Consider the following 12,032-nt stretch of genomic DNA (forward strand, 5'->3'; position numbering starts at 1 on the left):
CCACTGTCCCAGGTTGCTTCAAGCCCTATCCAGCCTGGCATTGGGCACTGCCAGGGATGAGGCACAGCTTCTTTGGCCTCCCCCCCCTCACAGGGAACAATTCAATTCCTTCCCAATATTCCTCCAACCCGGCCCTCTGGCAGTGGGAACCCATTCCCCCTTGGATGGAGGAGAGCTGTGCCTCAGCAGAACGTCTGAGTTTGCTCTTGCCTCTCCCACAGAGGATCCCAGAATCACTGAGGGTGAGAAAGACCTCCAAGGTCAAAGAGTCCAACCTGTGCCCCATCCCCACCTTGACAACCAGAACAGAGCTCATCCAGCTGTTCTTTGAACATGTCTATGGATGGGATTCCAGCAGCTCCTGCTTCAGTTCCAACATTCAACAACCCTTTCCATGAAGAAATTCCTGCTGATGTCCAGCCTGGACCTGTCCTGGTGCAAAATTCCCACACATGACCCTAAATCTTTCTCTTATCTGACTTGGATGTTGAGACAGCCTCGAGCTGTCCTGCACTGACACGTGGTGGTGGTGTTTCTCTGAAATGCCACAGCCACAGAAGCAGCACTTGAACACCTTTTCCCTTTTCCTGCTGATTTTCTGAGCTTCTTTTCCCAGCCTAACACAGCGTTGTGTTAATATATAAAAAAGGGGCACCATTCCTTTAGAGGCCCCAAATCTCAAAACTCTTTTTCTTACCTTGCTACCCTCCCTTCTTCCCCAAATCAAGATAAAATACTCGTGCTCTGAAGGCACAGATCACCCTGTTACCACAATGCAGAGAGGAGACATCAATATTCAGGGAGAAATTTGGTGTTACAGTTTATTCTTTCATTTGCATTTTAATAGAAAAACTTTCCATTCAGTCCCAAGTGAAAAGCTACTATATGCATTTAAATGAAGATTATTTCTTTCCCCCTCTCTTTAAGAATGATGACACAAGTGCTTGAAGCTCTCAGCTCCTCTGAGCGAGCAGGTACATCACGCAGTCACCTTATTGAGCTTTGGAGACCATTAATCCATGTTTATAAAACCACCTGACACACACCACAGCTCCCACTCTCACACACACAGAGCCACCTCTATTCCCAGGCCCCCCTGGTTTAATCATTTTGAAAAACAGCGGCAGGATTTCCATTTTTCCATTTTGCTCCTATTCTAAATGCAGCTCTTGGAGGAAGGGCAGAACATGAAAACCAGACTTACAGCTCTGTAAAAGGAGCTGTTGTCAGAGCTGGGCACTTTCTGTGTTTAAACCTGTCTGGTTTTCACCTGATGGCTTGCAAGCTGGTTTTATACTTAAAATCACAGAATTTTTGAGGTTGGAAAAGACCCCTAAGATCAGCAAGTCCAGGCATTAACCCAGCACTGGCAAGGCCACAACTAAAGCACCTCTCTCAGCACCTTGAACACTTCCAGGGACAATGATTCCACCACTTCCATGGGTAGCCTGTGCCAGTGTTTGGCAACATTTTCATCAAGAAAAATCCACCCTGAGCCTCCCCTGGCCCAGGCTGAGGCCGTTCCCTCTCCTCCTGTCCCTGTTCCCTGGAGCACAGCCCGACCCCCCCGGCTGTCCCCTCCTGGCAGGGACTTGTGCAGAGCCACAAGGTCCCCCCTGAGCCTCCTTTGCTCCAGGCTCAGCCCCTTCCCAGCTCCCTCAGCCTCTCCTGGGGCTCCAGACCCTTCCCAGCTCTGTCCCTTCCCTGAGGGAAGGGAAATCCTTCCCTGGATCCAGGATTTGAGGTGGGATCTCAGCAGTGCCCAGCACAGTGGGGTGGGCACTGCCCTGGTCCTGCTGGCCACACTATTCCTGATACAATCTAGGTGCCATTGGCTTCTTGGCCACCTGGGCACTCCTGGCCTCATCTTCAGCCACTGTCGACCAGGTCCTTTTCCACTGGGCAGCATTCCGGCCATTCTCCAAGCCTGGAGTGTGATTTTCTGGAAATACTCTCTACCATTCTCCTTTAATGGGATAAAAACTGCAGGAAGAGCATGGAAATTCAAAGGATGCACTTCAGTACTGCTACTTTATATTTTGGGTACCACCTCAAGCTCTGATGGCAGCTCCCTTAGTGATGGACACCCCCAGCAGTACAAATTCCTGCTACCTTGATGACTGATGCTGGGAGGTGAGTTCCCAGCTGGCAGAAAATGGATTGGGAATGTCCAGCCTGGTGCCCAAAGCCCACACAGCAGCGCTGCAGCAGTATCTGATTCAAAAATCATAGTGGAACATCTGAGTCAAAGACCCAAAAGTCCTTTGTCCCACCCCTGGGTGGGTTCCCTGCCCTCTCCTTGGGGTAGATAAAGCAGCCATGGCCTTTTGAGGATCCTCACAGGCCACAGCCACACCAGGAACACTCCTTGGCAAAGTCCTGCTGTGCCTGGAGCCAGTCTTACAAATGTGTTTGTAGCTCAGCTTTCAAAGCTGTGATCAGCCTCTAATTATTCACAGTGGCCTTCCTGAACATTGCACAGCACATTCACAGCAAAACTCCAGATTATTCACCATTTCCTCACTGGTGGAAGGTGGTGGAAAATGCAAAGAGGGTCTTGTGGATCAGTGATAGGCTGGAGAGTGACAATGAGGGAAAGAGGACAATAGATTTTCTACATTTTCTAGGATTTTACCTACTTTCCTCAGCTCCCCAACCCTTTCTTTCCTCCAGCATCTCCTGCACACAGGTTTTCCACAGAGAAGCAGCATCAGAGCTGGGTCTAAACTGCCCCCCATGGATCTTGTCATGACCTTGGTTCCCATTCCACTCCTCCTGGGAACACAGGAAGAGTAAGATATGACTCAAACACAGCTTGTGCATCTGAGTTTCCTTTCTAGAGGTTCCACAGTAGCAGCAAGAGGGGAAAAGATGAAAGGGATGGGTGGGAAATGCTCCCCAAAACAAGGATTTTAGGAGCAGACTCAGAAGAAATGTGGAGCAGCCCACAACAGCTGCACTGAGATACAATATTTTCACCTAAAGCCAGAATAAAGGTAAACTTTCTTCAGCACTCAAATTGAGAATGTAATATTTTTTTAATTGAAAGAATGGGGCAATAAACACAGCAAGAAAATGAAGAACTGTAAAAAAAAAAATCATTTAGATCATCATAAATTTCATTTCAGCTTTGTTTCCCTCTTGGCTTATTGTACTTTCTAATGCAATTTGCAGGTTTTGATCACAGATGAGTTTAAAACAAAAGAGCAGCTATTTGAATTTAAACATTCTGGTTAGAAAGGTGGAGAAGAACCATTCTGGCATCTCTGAACTAAGCCACCTCTTTCTTAAAACACTGAAATTTAATACTCTGTTGAGTCCAAACCATCATCTCTTCAAATTCTTGCAAGACAGGGAAAGGCTGAACCAATTGGCCAACTTTGGCCAAGTTTTCCTTCAAACCTCTCGAAAACCAATTTTCCAGAAGATTTGCTATGAGTCAAGAAGTGACATTTTTCTCCCAGGTGATGCCCTTCCTCAGTTTTCAAACATCTTCTTTCCCTTCAAGCTGCCACGCACCACCGCAGGATGCCAAGGCACATCGAGATTCCTGCAACAGTATCTCTGCCCTCCTGGCAGAAAAATACGAGGAAGCCAAAAAAACACAGCTCCCACTGTGAAAGCACCGGACACGGGAGAGGGAAAATGATGGGCAGGCTGGAGAGTGTCTGTATTTTGGGTTTTTTTTTTGTTTGTTTTTTTTTTTTTTTTGTCTAGCACAAAGGTATTGAGGTGTTCAGCAGAGAAAACCCCGGTGGCTTCGTGCTCGTGCCCTGGCAGCCGGGAAGGCGGCAAGCAAGGAGGGAAAAGCTGTCACAGATGGACACGGATGATCAGAACCAGACAGTAATTCCAGAAGTAGCAAAGGTGACACGTTGAAGTGTAATGTCCTGGAAAGAGCCCTTCTGGCTGCCTGGTAGGGGATTTCTCTCAAGGTGTTTCTGTGCCCCCGCCACCGCAACACCTGAGTGACATCGGGAAATGCAGGGAACAGAGAAATTTCTGTAGCTCGAGGGGGGAATCCAAGACATTTGCATTCATTACAAGTTCCCTTTACCATAAAGAAATGCTCAGGCATGTGAATAATTTCAGAGGAGACCCATTCTCTTGCAAGAGTCGAGAGCTTTTGATGGGAACAAAGGGACCCTCTCATCTCAAACCTGCACAGATCTGAACAGATCAAGGCCAGACAATGCTTGCATGTCCCCAGCAAGGGGCCTTAGAGGAATAATCAGGTCTCTTGGACAAGGAACATCATCAGAAGGGAGGAAAAAAGCACAGGTTGAGTGTACAACATGTGTTTGCACTTGAACTGAAGCTGAAGCTTGCAGGTGTCTCTTGTTTCATCACGGAGCATCCAAAACCAGCACTGAGCCCCAGTCACATCCTACAGCTCACCAGCAGCCTGAGCTGGATCTGTCCTGATGCCAGTGCTCCTGGTGTGGATGGGATGAATAAACACCTGGGGGAATCCAAGATGGAGGAGAAAGAAACCCAACCAAGACCATCACACTCAGGCTGCTGAAGATCCCGGGGTTGTAATGAGGAGTGACAGCCCCCAAATTTCTTCTGGACAACACTGGTGGCTCCAGCCAAAGGGGTGTTGGTAGCAGGAGCATCACACCCAAAAAAAAAAAAAAGATACCAGGGAAAATTGTCCCTTTTTTAGCTCTTGCTTTTTTTTTCTTTCCTGTACAGCACTTTTAACTATTAATGAGAATTTTCTGTATTAATTTGGACCGCAGCTGCATGGAACTGTAACTGGACTAATAACCTGGACTATTATTAGGTTGTTAAAACTTTAATTAGACCAGCTATTTTTGCTGGGAACAAGATGTTGGAAGGAAATGGAATGAACAATTTGGTGCACCGGAACGGCAGCGAAGAGCTCGGAACCTCAACGTGGTGAAGGACAACGGACAGAGGGAGCAAAGAGGAGCAAGGCCAAGGAGTTCAGGGCCAAGGAGAACTTTTTCAGGAACTTACCATGAAGTAGTAGAGCTGAGAAGACCTGGCCATGAACTCTGGCTTGCACTCGGCCACGCAGATTTCCACAAATCCAGCGTGCTGGCTGGGCTTGGCCTCCCCCATCTCACACACGATCCTGAGGGGAAAATACCAACCAGGAGCAGAGTTTGAGGGGTGGTTTGGTGGTGCTGCTAAGGTGGAGTTGCAGCTAAGAGCCCACAGTGCTGGGGAATGGACTGAAAATTAATATACCCTCTTCTGTCCCATCCAGAATCCAATTTGTGGATTAAGTGATTCTTTAGAAAGTGGTGGCTTCTAGCTGGGACATGTGCTGAGGTGGTGTAAATCCACTTAAATACACAGAGAAATGTTGGGCTGAGGTCTGGCTCCATCCCTCTTGGCTCCAGCCTGGCATGGTGGAGGCAACTCTAAGGTTTAATGATCACTCCTGCATTTAGCAAGAGGTTTTTCAGGATTGCTGCCTTCCAAACTGGAAATGAACACTTTGGGGTGACTGTTTGGTGAAAAACAGGATAATTTCAGGGCATTTGCCATGAGGATCACCTAAATATGCAATCCAAACACAGTAATAACTGCACTATTAAATAACTGGATTATCCCGAGCCGTTCGTGAGGAATGGCCTCTTCCACCCCTCAATTCCCAGGTCAGAATGGATTCCTTGGAAGGCCCTGCAGGAAGGAATGTCACTGGGTGTGCTGTGGCCTTTGCTCTGCCACACACCCCACTTACTGCTCTGCCGGGATGTACCCTTCCACCAGGGGCTTGCACTCCACACCAGCCACTTTGACGTGGGACGCGATATCCTGGAATTCCAGCCCCAGGTTCTCCCCACGGATGGTCACTCTGGTCCCTCCCTCACGAGGGCCCGTCACGGGATTGATCTGGGGAAACAAGCCAAGAGAAAGGAGAACGATGAAACCAGGCACCAGAATCCTCTCAAGTGAAAGAACAGACAACTTCTGGGAATCACTAGGGACACTTATAATTATAAATGCTGAACAAACCTACTTCAGATACTCAGAGTATGCAAAATTCTGCTCCAGACCTCATTTACTATCTTTTAACTACTTGCAAAATATCCAGAGGTAAGTAGAACATTTTTTGTAGGGATTTGTGGAGCTGCAGCTGAGCTCTGCTCTTTGTAGATGTGAGCCATGGAAAGGCAGCAGAGGGACACGGTGGAGAGAAATGGGAGAAAGGACAAGACAAGGACATAAAGGGCTGGGCCAGTCACTTGAAATCCTAAATTCACAGCCCAAAGCACATGGAGGTAATGGTCATGCATCAGAAATTCAGCTGAAAATGTCCACCTGGAAAAAAACCAGCCAAGCCACAGCAGGAACAGGGTGTTAGGTTAAGAGTGGAGGAGGTGGATGGTGACTGAGACAGCAGCAGCAGCTGCTCTGTGCCAACACTTCTTCCTGAAAGAGCTCCAGTTTCCCTTCTGGGAGAGCTGGGGCCGTTGGAAGGGCAGGCAGGGAGCATGGACAGATTATTTGTGGAGCCTCTGAGTCTCAGCACGAGAGGAGCAACCATCCCAACCAAGCTGGGGGCTTGGAATGGTGTTTGCATCCCAGCCTGGCCCTGCACCAGACCCTCACAGAGTCTTGCTCCATCCCCCTTGTCCAGAGCCAGGTGGGAATCTGCACAGGAACTGTCTCCTGAGCATTGGAACAACACCAGAATCACAGGGCTGGCCCTTAATTATCTCCATTCTGCCCTTCCAATTCCTCACCGTGCCCACTTTGCCATGCCACTGCCCATTGAAAGGGGTTCAAACACTTCCCTTGCAGGGTGTTCCCTGCTGCCTGCTCAGGATGCCATGGCTGCCATCTGCCAGGGCTGGCACAGCTCTCCCTGCCGTGAGCAAAGGGGAATTCCCTGTCTCAGGGCCATTCCCACCTGCTTCTGGCTCTGCCAGGTGGGAATCTGGGGCTGGCAGCCATGCCCTGCTGCTCCCAGCCCCTTCCCAGCACCCAGCCTGGCACCAGGGTTGGTGTAATTCCCACCCAGAGGGTGATTTTTAGAAGGTCCAACCTTTAATAAAAGGAGGGAGAGCCAGGCGCCCCTAGGGGATATTTAATTTTAGGATATTAACTTTAGGATATTAATTTTAGGTGTTGTGAACTGAGTCCTCAATGAGTGTGACTTATCTCTGACTCTACAGGGAACCAGGAGGTATTTGTGGTGGTTTGCCAGGAAAGAAAAAAGAAAGGGAAAGAATAAAGGGGAAAGGGGAAAGGGAAAGGGAAAGGGAAAGGGAAAGGGAAAGGGAAAGGGAAAGGGAAAGCTGCCTAAAGCACAAGATTTCAAAAAATTCTCGCTGTGACTCAAAAAGCATCAACAGGAAGCTTCCTAGAGCACAGCCAACACAGCACCATGGAATCCTTTCCTGGGCAATATTTAATTCATGAAGGCCAGCTTCAAAACCCACTTATTTCCTTAAAAAAAACCACTTATTTCCTTAAATCAGGAGGGCCTGGGATTCTCCCAGGGTCACATGGAAGATTTTTTTAACCCTATTTCACAGCTCGGCCATAGATTCAACCAAGAGGAAGGTGTTGCCAGGTTTTTTTCACAGCAGGAGAGGAGGAGCCTGTTCTATCACAGGTGAAAAACATGGCACGAGACCTGTCAGTTTTGGAGAGGAAAATCCAGACAGCAAAACAAAATCTGCCAGGAAGCCTCTGCTTCCTCTGAAAGATCCAGAGCTGCATCCCAGTTTCCAGTCTCTGCTCATATCAACTGCTGCTTGTCACTCCTAGAGGAGGTTTTTTGTGGCTCAGTGAGTCTCTAAGTCCCTTAATTTCCCTGAGTGGCTCTGTAAACGCCAGAGCTGGTACAGAAATGGGGAGATCAGTGCTGCAGGGGGTGTGAGTGCCCCTACAAGTGTGAGTACACGTGTTCTTCCCTGCAGAGATCCAGCCCTGGCTCCTCTCCAGGCTCTGGATGCTCCCACCCCACAGCTCCAGACCTACCATTAGCTGCAATATATATCCAGTCACTTGAGATTACTTCCATGCTAATGGCTCAGAAAAAGGCCTTCCAAGAGCTACTTAGGATTGCAGCAGGCAGCTGGAATATTTCATGAGTGAGTGTTGCAATGATCTCTTTGAGCTCAGAGAGTTGTTGCAGGAAGTGCCAGCAGAATTTGAAGCACTCTGGAGCTGTAGGGTGGAGAATGAGGAGTTTGCTCTTCAAAATGAGCCTGGAGATGAAGGATTAGGGTTAAAGTATGGCAGGGAAATGTGGGTGAACCTTCAGAACCTCTGCACACCCAGGTTCTTGTGTTTTGGATTTCTGCTTTAGTTGATCATCCATCAGCTGCCCCACACCAAATTCTGTCATTGTTTCACAAGGCCTGAGAATCTGAAAATATTTTTTAAATGTTTCCCCCAGCTCCAAGTGATTTTCAAGACCTCAAAGCTGAATTTTCAGTTTTATTTAGCTGTCCTTTCTGGCTGTCTGGGTTTGATTTCACAGCTTCAGGTGGTTCAGGTGGGGTCTCAGATAAATCCAAGTAAAGTAGAGACCTTCACCTTGGAAACACCAGAAAGAGCCATAAACACCAGAATAAACTGAACTCCAACAGTTCAATGCAGAGAGAGCTTTGAAAGCTGGTGAATGACAGGGAGATGGATCAAAACACAGAGAAAGGGGTTATTTTCAGTATCATCTGGGAAAAACAGATTCAACCCAGCCTTTGCTCTCCCCAAATGTTCAAGCATAGATATTGGATTAGGGCTCTTCCATAACACCCACACTTTTTGAATCTGAATCAAATACAACTTTAAAAAGCCTTTCTTACTTTCTAGGAAAATAACCCACCTAACTATTCCTATTAAAGCACCATTGTGGAGGCTGGATTTTCCTCTTTTGCATTTCCCCATGTTTTCCCTGTTTTATTTCCCTCCTGACTTTTCCCATTTGTAAATCAGGCCCTGGCCACATCGAAAGGGTGCTCATGTTGAATAAGGTCTGGTGACTGAGAGGTGCTCAAGGCAGGAGGCACCTGGAAGGGATGGAAACCTCATTTTCAAGGCTCAGGTCTGTCCTGCTGCCTGTCCTGTGACCCTGAAAACGTGTCTGGCATTGTGGCAAAGGCATCCTAAGACAGCAGAAAAAAAAAATCCCTTTAGATTTCAGGCCCGACTTGCCTCCCTTGCCTTTTCTCCTTTCTTCTGCTCCTTGTCTTTATGGTCTTCCTATTCTTATTTCCTTTTTGAACATTTCCTCCAGCTTTTTCTTTGGCCCAGTCAACATGATCAATAGGGAACTCTAGCAAACTAAAAAATGGAGTCCTATCTCTCTCTCTACAAGGCCTTTTAAGGATAAACTGTCCAATTAAGAAATGACACCTAAATTATTTTTACTTTTAACCCAATACCCAGCCACCTGTGCCTTGCAATGTGGACTTTTTTATCCAATTACACAAAACCACCCAAACCCATGGAGAAGAAGGTGAAGAAGAAGGTGAAGAAGAAGGTGAAGAAGGACCAGCCACCACCCTAAAACTTCTATCTTACTTTATAGATATTACTGTACTCTAAACCCTTAAACTCTAAATTTCCCACCCTGTGATATCACACACTTCTATTCAAACTGCACACCCACAATCTCAGTTCTGTCATTCCATTTTAGAAGCTTCTCCATGGCCTCAGGTCAATGCAGAGTTCTCTTGGGGGTCAGTGCCTGCAGCACAGAAAGTCTGAAATTCTCAGTAGCCAGGGTTCCAACACTCAAGGTCACCCCTGGGTTGTAGACACATAAAAATTTTGCTCCTGCCTTTGAAGCCACCATGGCCTCACATCCCCAGAGTGCCTGAGGCTTTTCCTGACCCAGCAGAACTCAGCCCTGACCTTCCCATCACCAACCCAACCGCAAACCAGGAAAACAAACCAAGGAAAGAGAATCCCCCAGCTTCTCACAGATCCATGACTTACATCCGTGATCTTGGGGTTGGTGCACTTGCCCTTGGTGCTGGAGAGCTCCAGCCACTGGCTGTCCTGGGCTGGGCAGTGCTGCTTCAGCGTGCACTGGTTCTGTCCCTGGCACCAGCCACACTCGAAGTCGGGGTCGGCTTTCAGGCAGAGTCCGCAGCTGTCCCGCATGGCCCCGCACTTGTACAGGTGAACTGCAGGGACAGCAAAAACACCGGGCCTGAAAGATGCAGGCAGCACAGAGCAGCTGGGGATGGCACTGGGAGAAAGAGGGGAAAGTGTTCTGGGCTGTTCGTGCCAGAGGTAGGACAGCAGCTCTCCAGGAGGGCGAGTAATATGGGGAAAACATGGAAATCCTTCATGCAATAAAGTTAATTTGTTAGTTCATTCTTCATCAAAGGTGTTTTTGGAAGCTGAGAACACAAAGGATAAGGTATGGGAGAGGAAGAGGTATGGGAGCAGAAGGTTACGGTGAGGGACGACAAGCAGGAGGTTGGAGGAAATGATGCCTGGGTCTTGGGATTTCTTTTGCTTAAGCTGACCCTGAGATGTATTAAAAGCCTTTTGTTTCTAACCCAGCTGTCAAAGAAGGAGTCAGAAGTCTTTGGCTCACGTTCTTAAGGTTTATTATTTCTTATTTAAAACATTTTCTGTCTGGCCTGTGGAGGTTTGTTCAGCAGGTCAGTCCAAGGCACATTGCACTGCCTTGAGGCAGTGCTATCTCTTTATACTAAAAACTATGTGTACTTTATTTACAGGGTTTTTTTAATACTTATAGTCTATTTTAGACTGTGTGCTTCTACTCTGAACCAATCCAAATATGCTAACATCACTTAGAAGATGGAGGCTAGGAAGAAGAAGGAAGAAGGACAGGACAACACCTAAATTCTTCCATTTTGTCTTCTAGACCCCCATAGTAAAATTCTTTAAAATTCTACCTTTTACCTTGTGACATGCTGGTATGCTACTTAAACTTTTGTGACTTGTAATTCTTCATATAAAGTTGGTAATTTCCTCCATGGGTTGAACTCAAAGCTGCAGGGATCTTTGGCTTCCTGCCAGGGTATCTGAGCCCCCTGCCAGGATTTTGAGCCATCCAGGGCACCCAGAGGGATGTCCTGGGTTCTGATACCTGGGCAGTGATTTGGCCTCAATCCCTTCCTTTCTCACATACTGAATGTCATAAAGTGTCACCAACAACCCGCCTCACACTCAGCACTTCATCCTAAGAGAATTTTCTAGACCTGGCCAACCCACAGCTTAAACTCGGGTGTGAAACTCCCCGGAATTTTGTGTTAAGGTGATGCCACTCAGCTTTTCCACCTGACAGAAATCCTAAAAGATAACAGTAAATACACAATGGTTCATTATGAGGCTGATTCCAGGGATTCACAACCAGCCTTTACCTTTCTTCTGCTCCAGAAATTCAGTCTGCTTCCCACTTTGAAGCAGAGTTGATTCCACTCTAATACAGACACCAGTGATTAATGCTTAGCTCCATTTTGTGCTGTTAAGTGATTAGAAGCACTCTGAGCTTTTTCTAATAAAACCTAAAAATATTGAAGTCCTCCTACAAAATGAGATCATGTTATTTATCCTTATTTTACAGATGTAGAAACTGAGGCCTGGCTTGCACAGGGAACTGCAAGCAGAATTTTCCTCCTGGAAGATGAAGGTGACAGAATCAAGGCTCTCAGATTTTTTTCTTTCCTTCATTTGTGGGCATGTTGGGAGATTTTCCCTCTGTGCTTCTGTTTCGCTGTGTCTGTGGGTGACTAAAGTGATTTTTTATCTTTATATACAATCCCAGAGTCAAAGGCTTTGGAAATATTTATGCTGAAAGGCTCTGTCTCTCCATACCTTCCCCCTCAAAGTCAGCAAATATTGGCCAATGCAAGAAAAACTCAGAAACTCTTTACTTCTCCAGGCTGGGTACAAGAAGAGTACCCAAACAGACAAAAAGTCTGCAAAACTTCTGTCAAACACACTGTTTTCCAGACTTCATATAATATACCACTTTCCTTAGTTTTCTCTTGCATTTCCTCAAATTTGCTGAGTTGTTCTGCTTGAGATGCTACCAGTGGTTATCTCTGTAGATAATT

The 12,032-nt window shown here is 46.9% G+C and overlaps 1 protein-coding gene across 1 annotated transcript in view; it reads right to left on the minus strand.

The window, feature by feature from the left end:
* The window catches only part of PLXNA4 (plexin A4), a 456,808-nt gene that overhangs the window by 64,642 nt on the left and 380,134 nt on the right, over positions 1–12,032 (minus strand). The window contains exons 12-14 of the mRNA XM_041413432.1: positions 9,934–10,124; positions 5,720–5,871; positions 4,987–5,104 (exon numbers count right to left, since the gene is read on the minus strand). Coding sequence (XP_041269366.1) covers positions 4,987–5,104; positions 5,720–5,871; positions 9,934–10,124 — 461 coding nt within the window. The remainder of the gene's footprint in view (positions 1–4,986; positions 5,105–5,719; positions 5,872–9,933; positions 10,125–12,032) is intronic.

Source organism: Onychostruthus taczanowskii, unplaced genomic scaffold (assembly GCF_017590055.1).
Source record: "Onychostruthus taczanowskii isolate IOZ18803 unplaced genomic scaffold, ASM1759005v1 scaffold41, whole genome shotgun sequence".
In the NCBI taxonomy this organism is placed as follows: Eukaryota; Metazoa; Chordata; class Aves; order Passeriformes; family Passeridae; genus Onychostruthus; species Onychostruthus taczanowskii.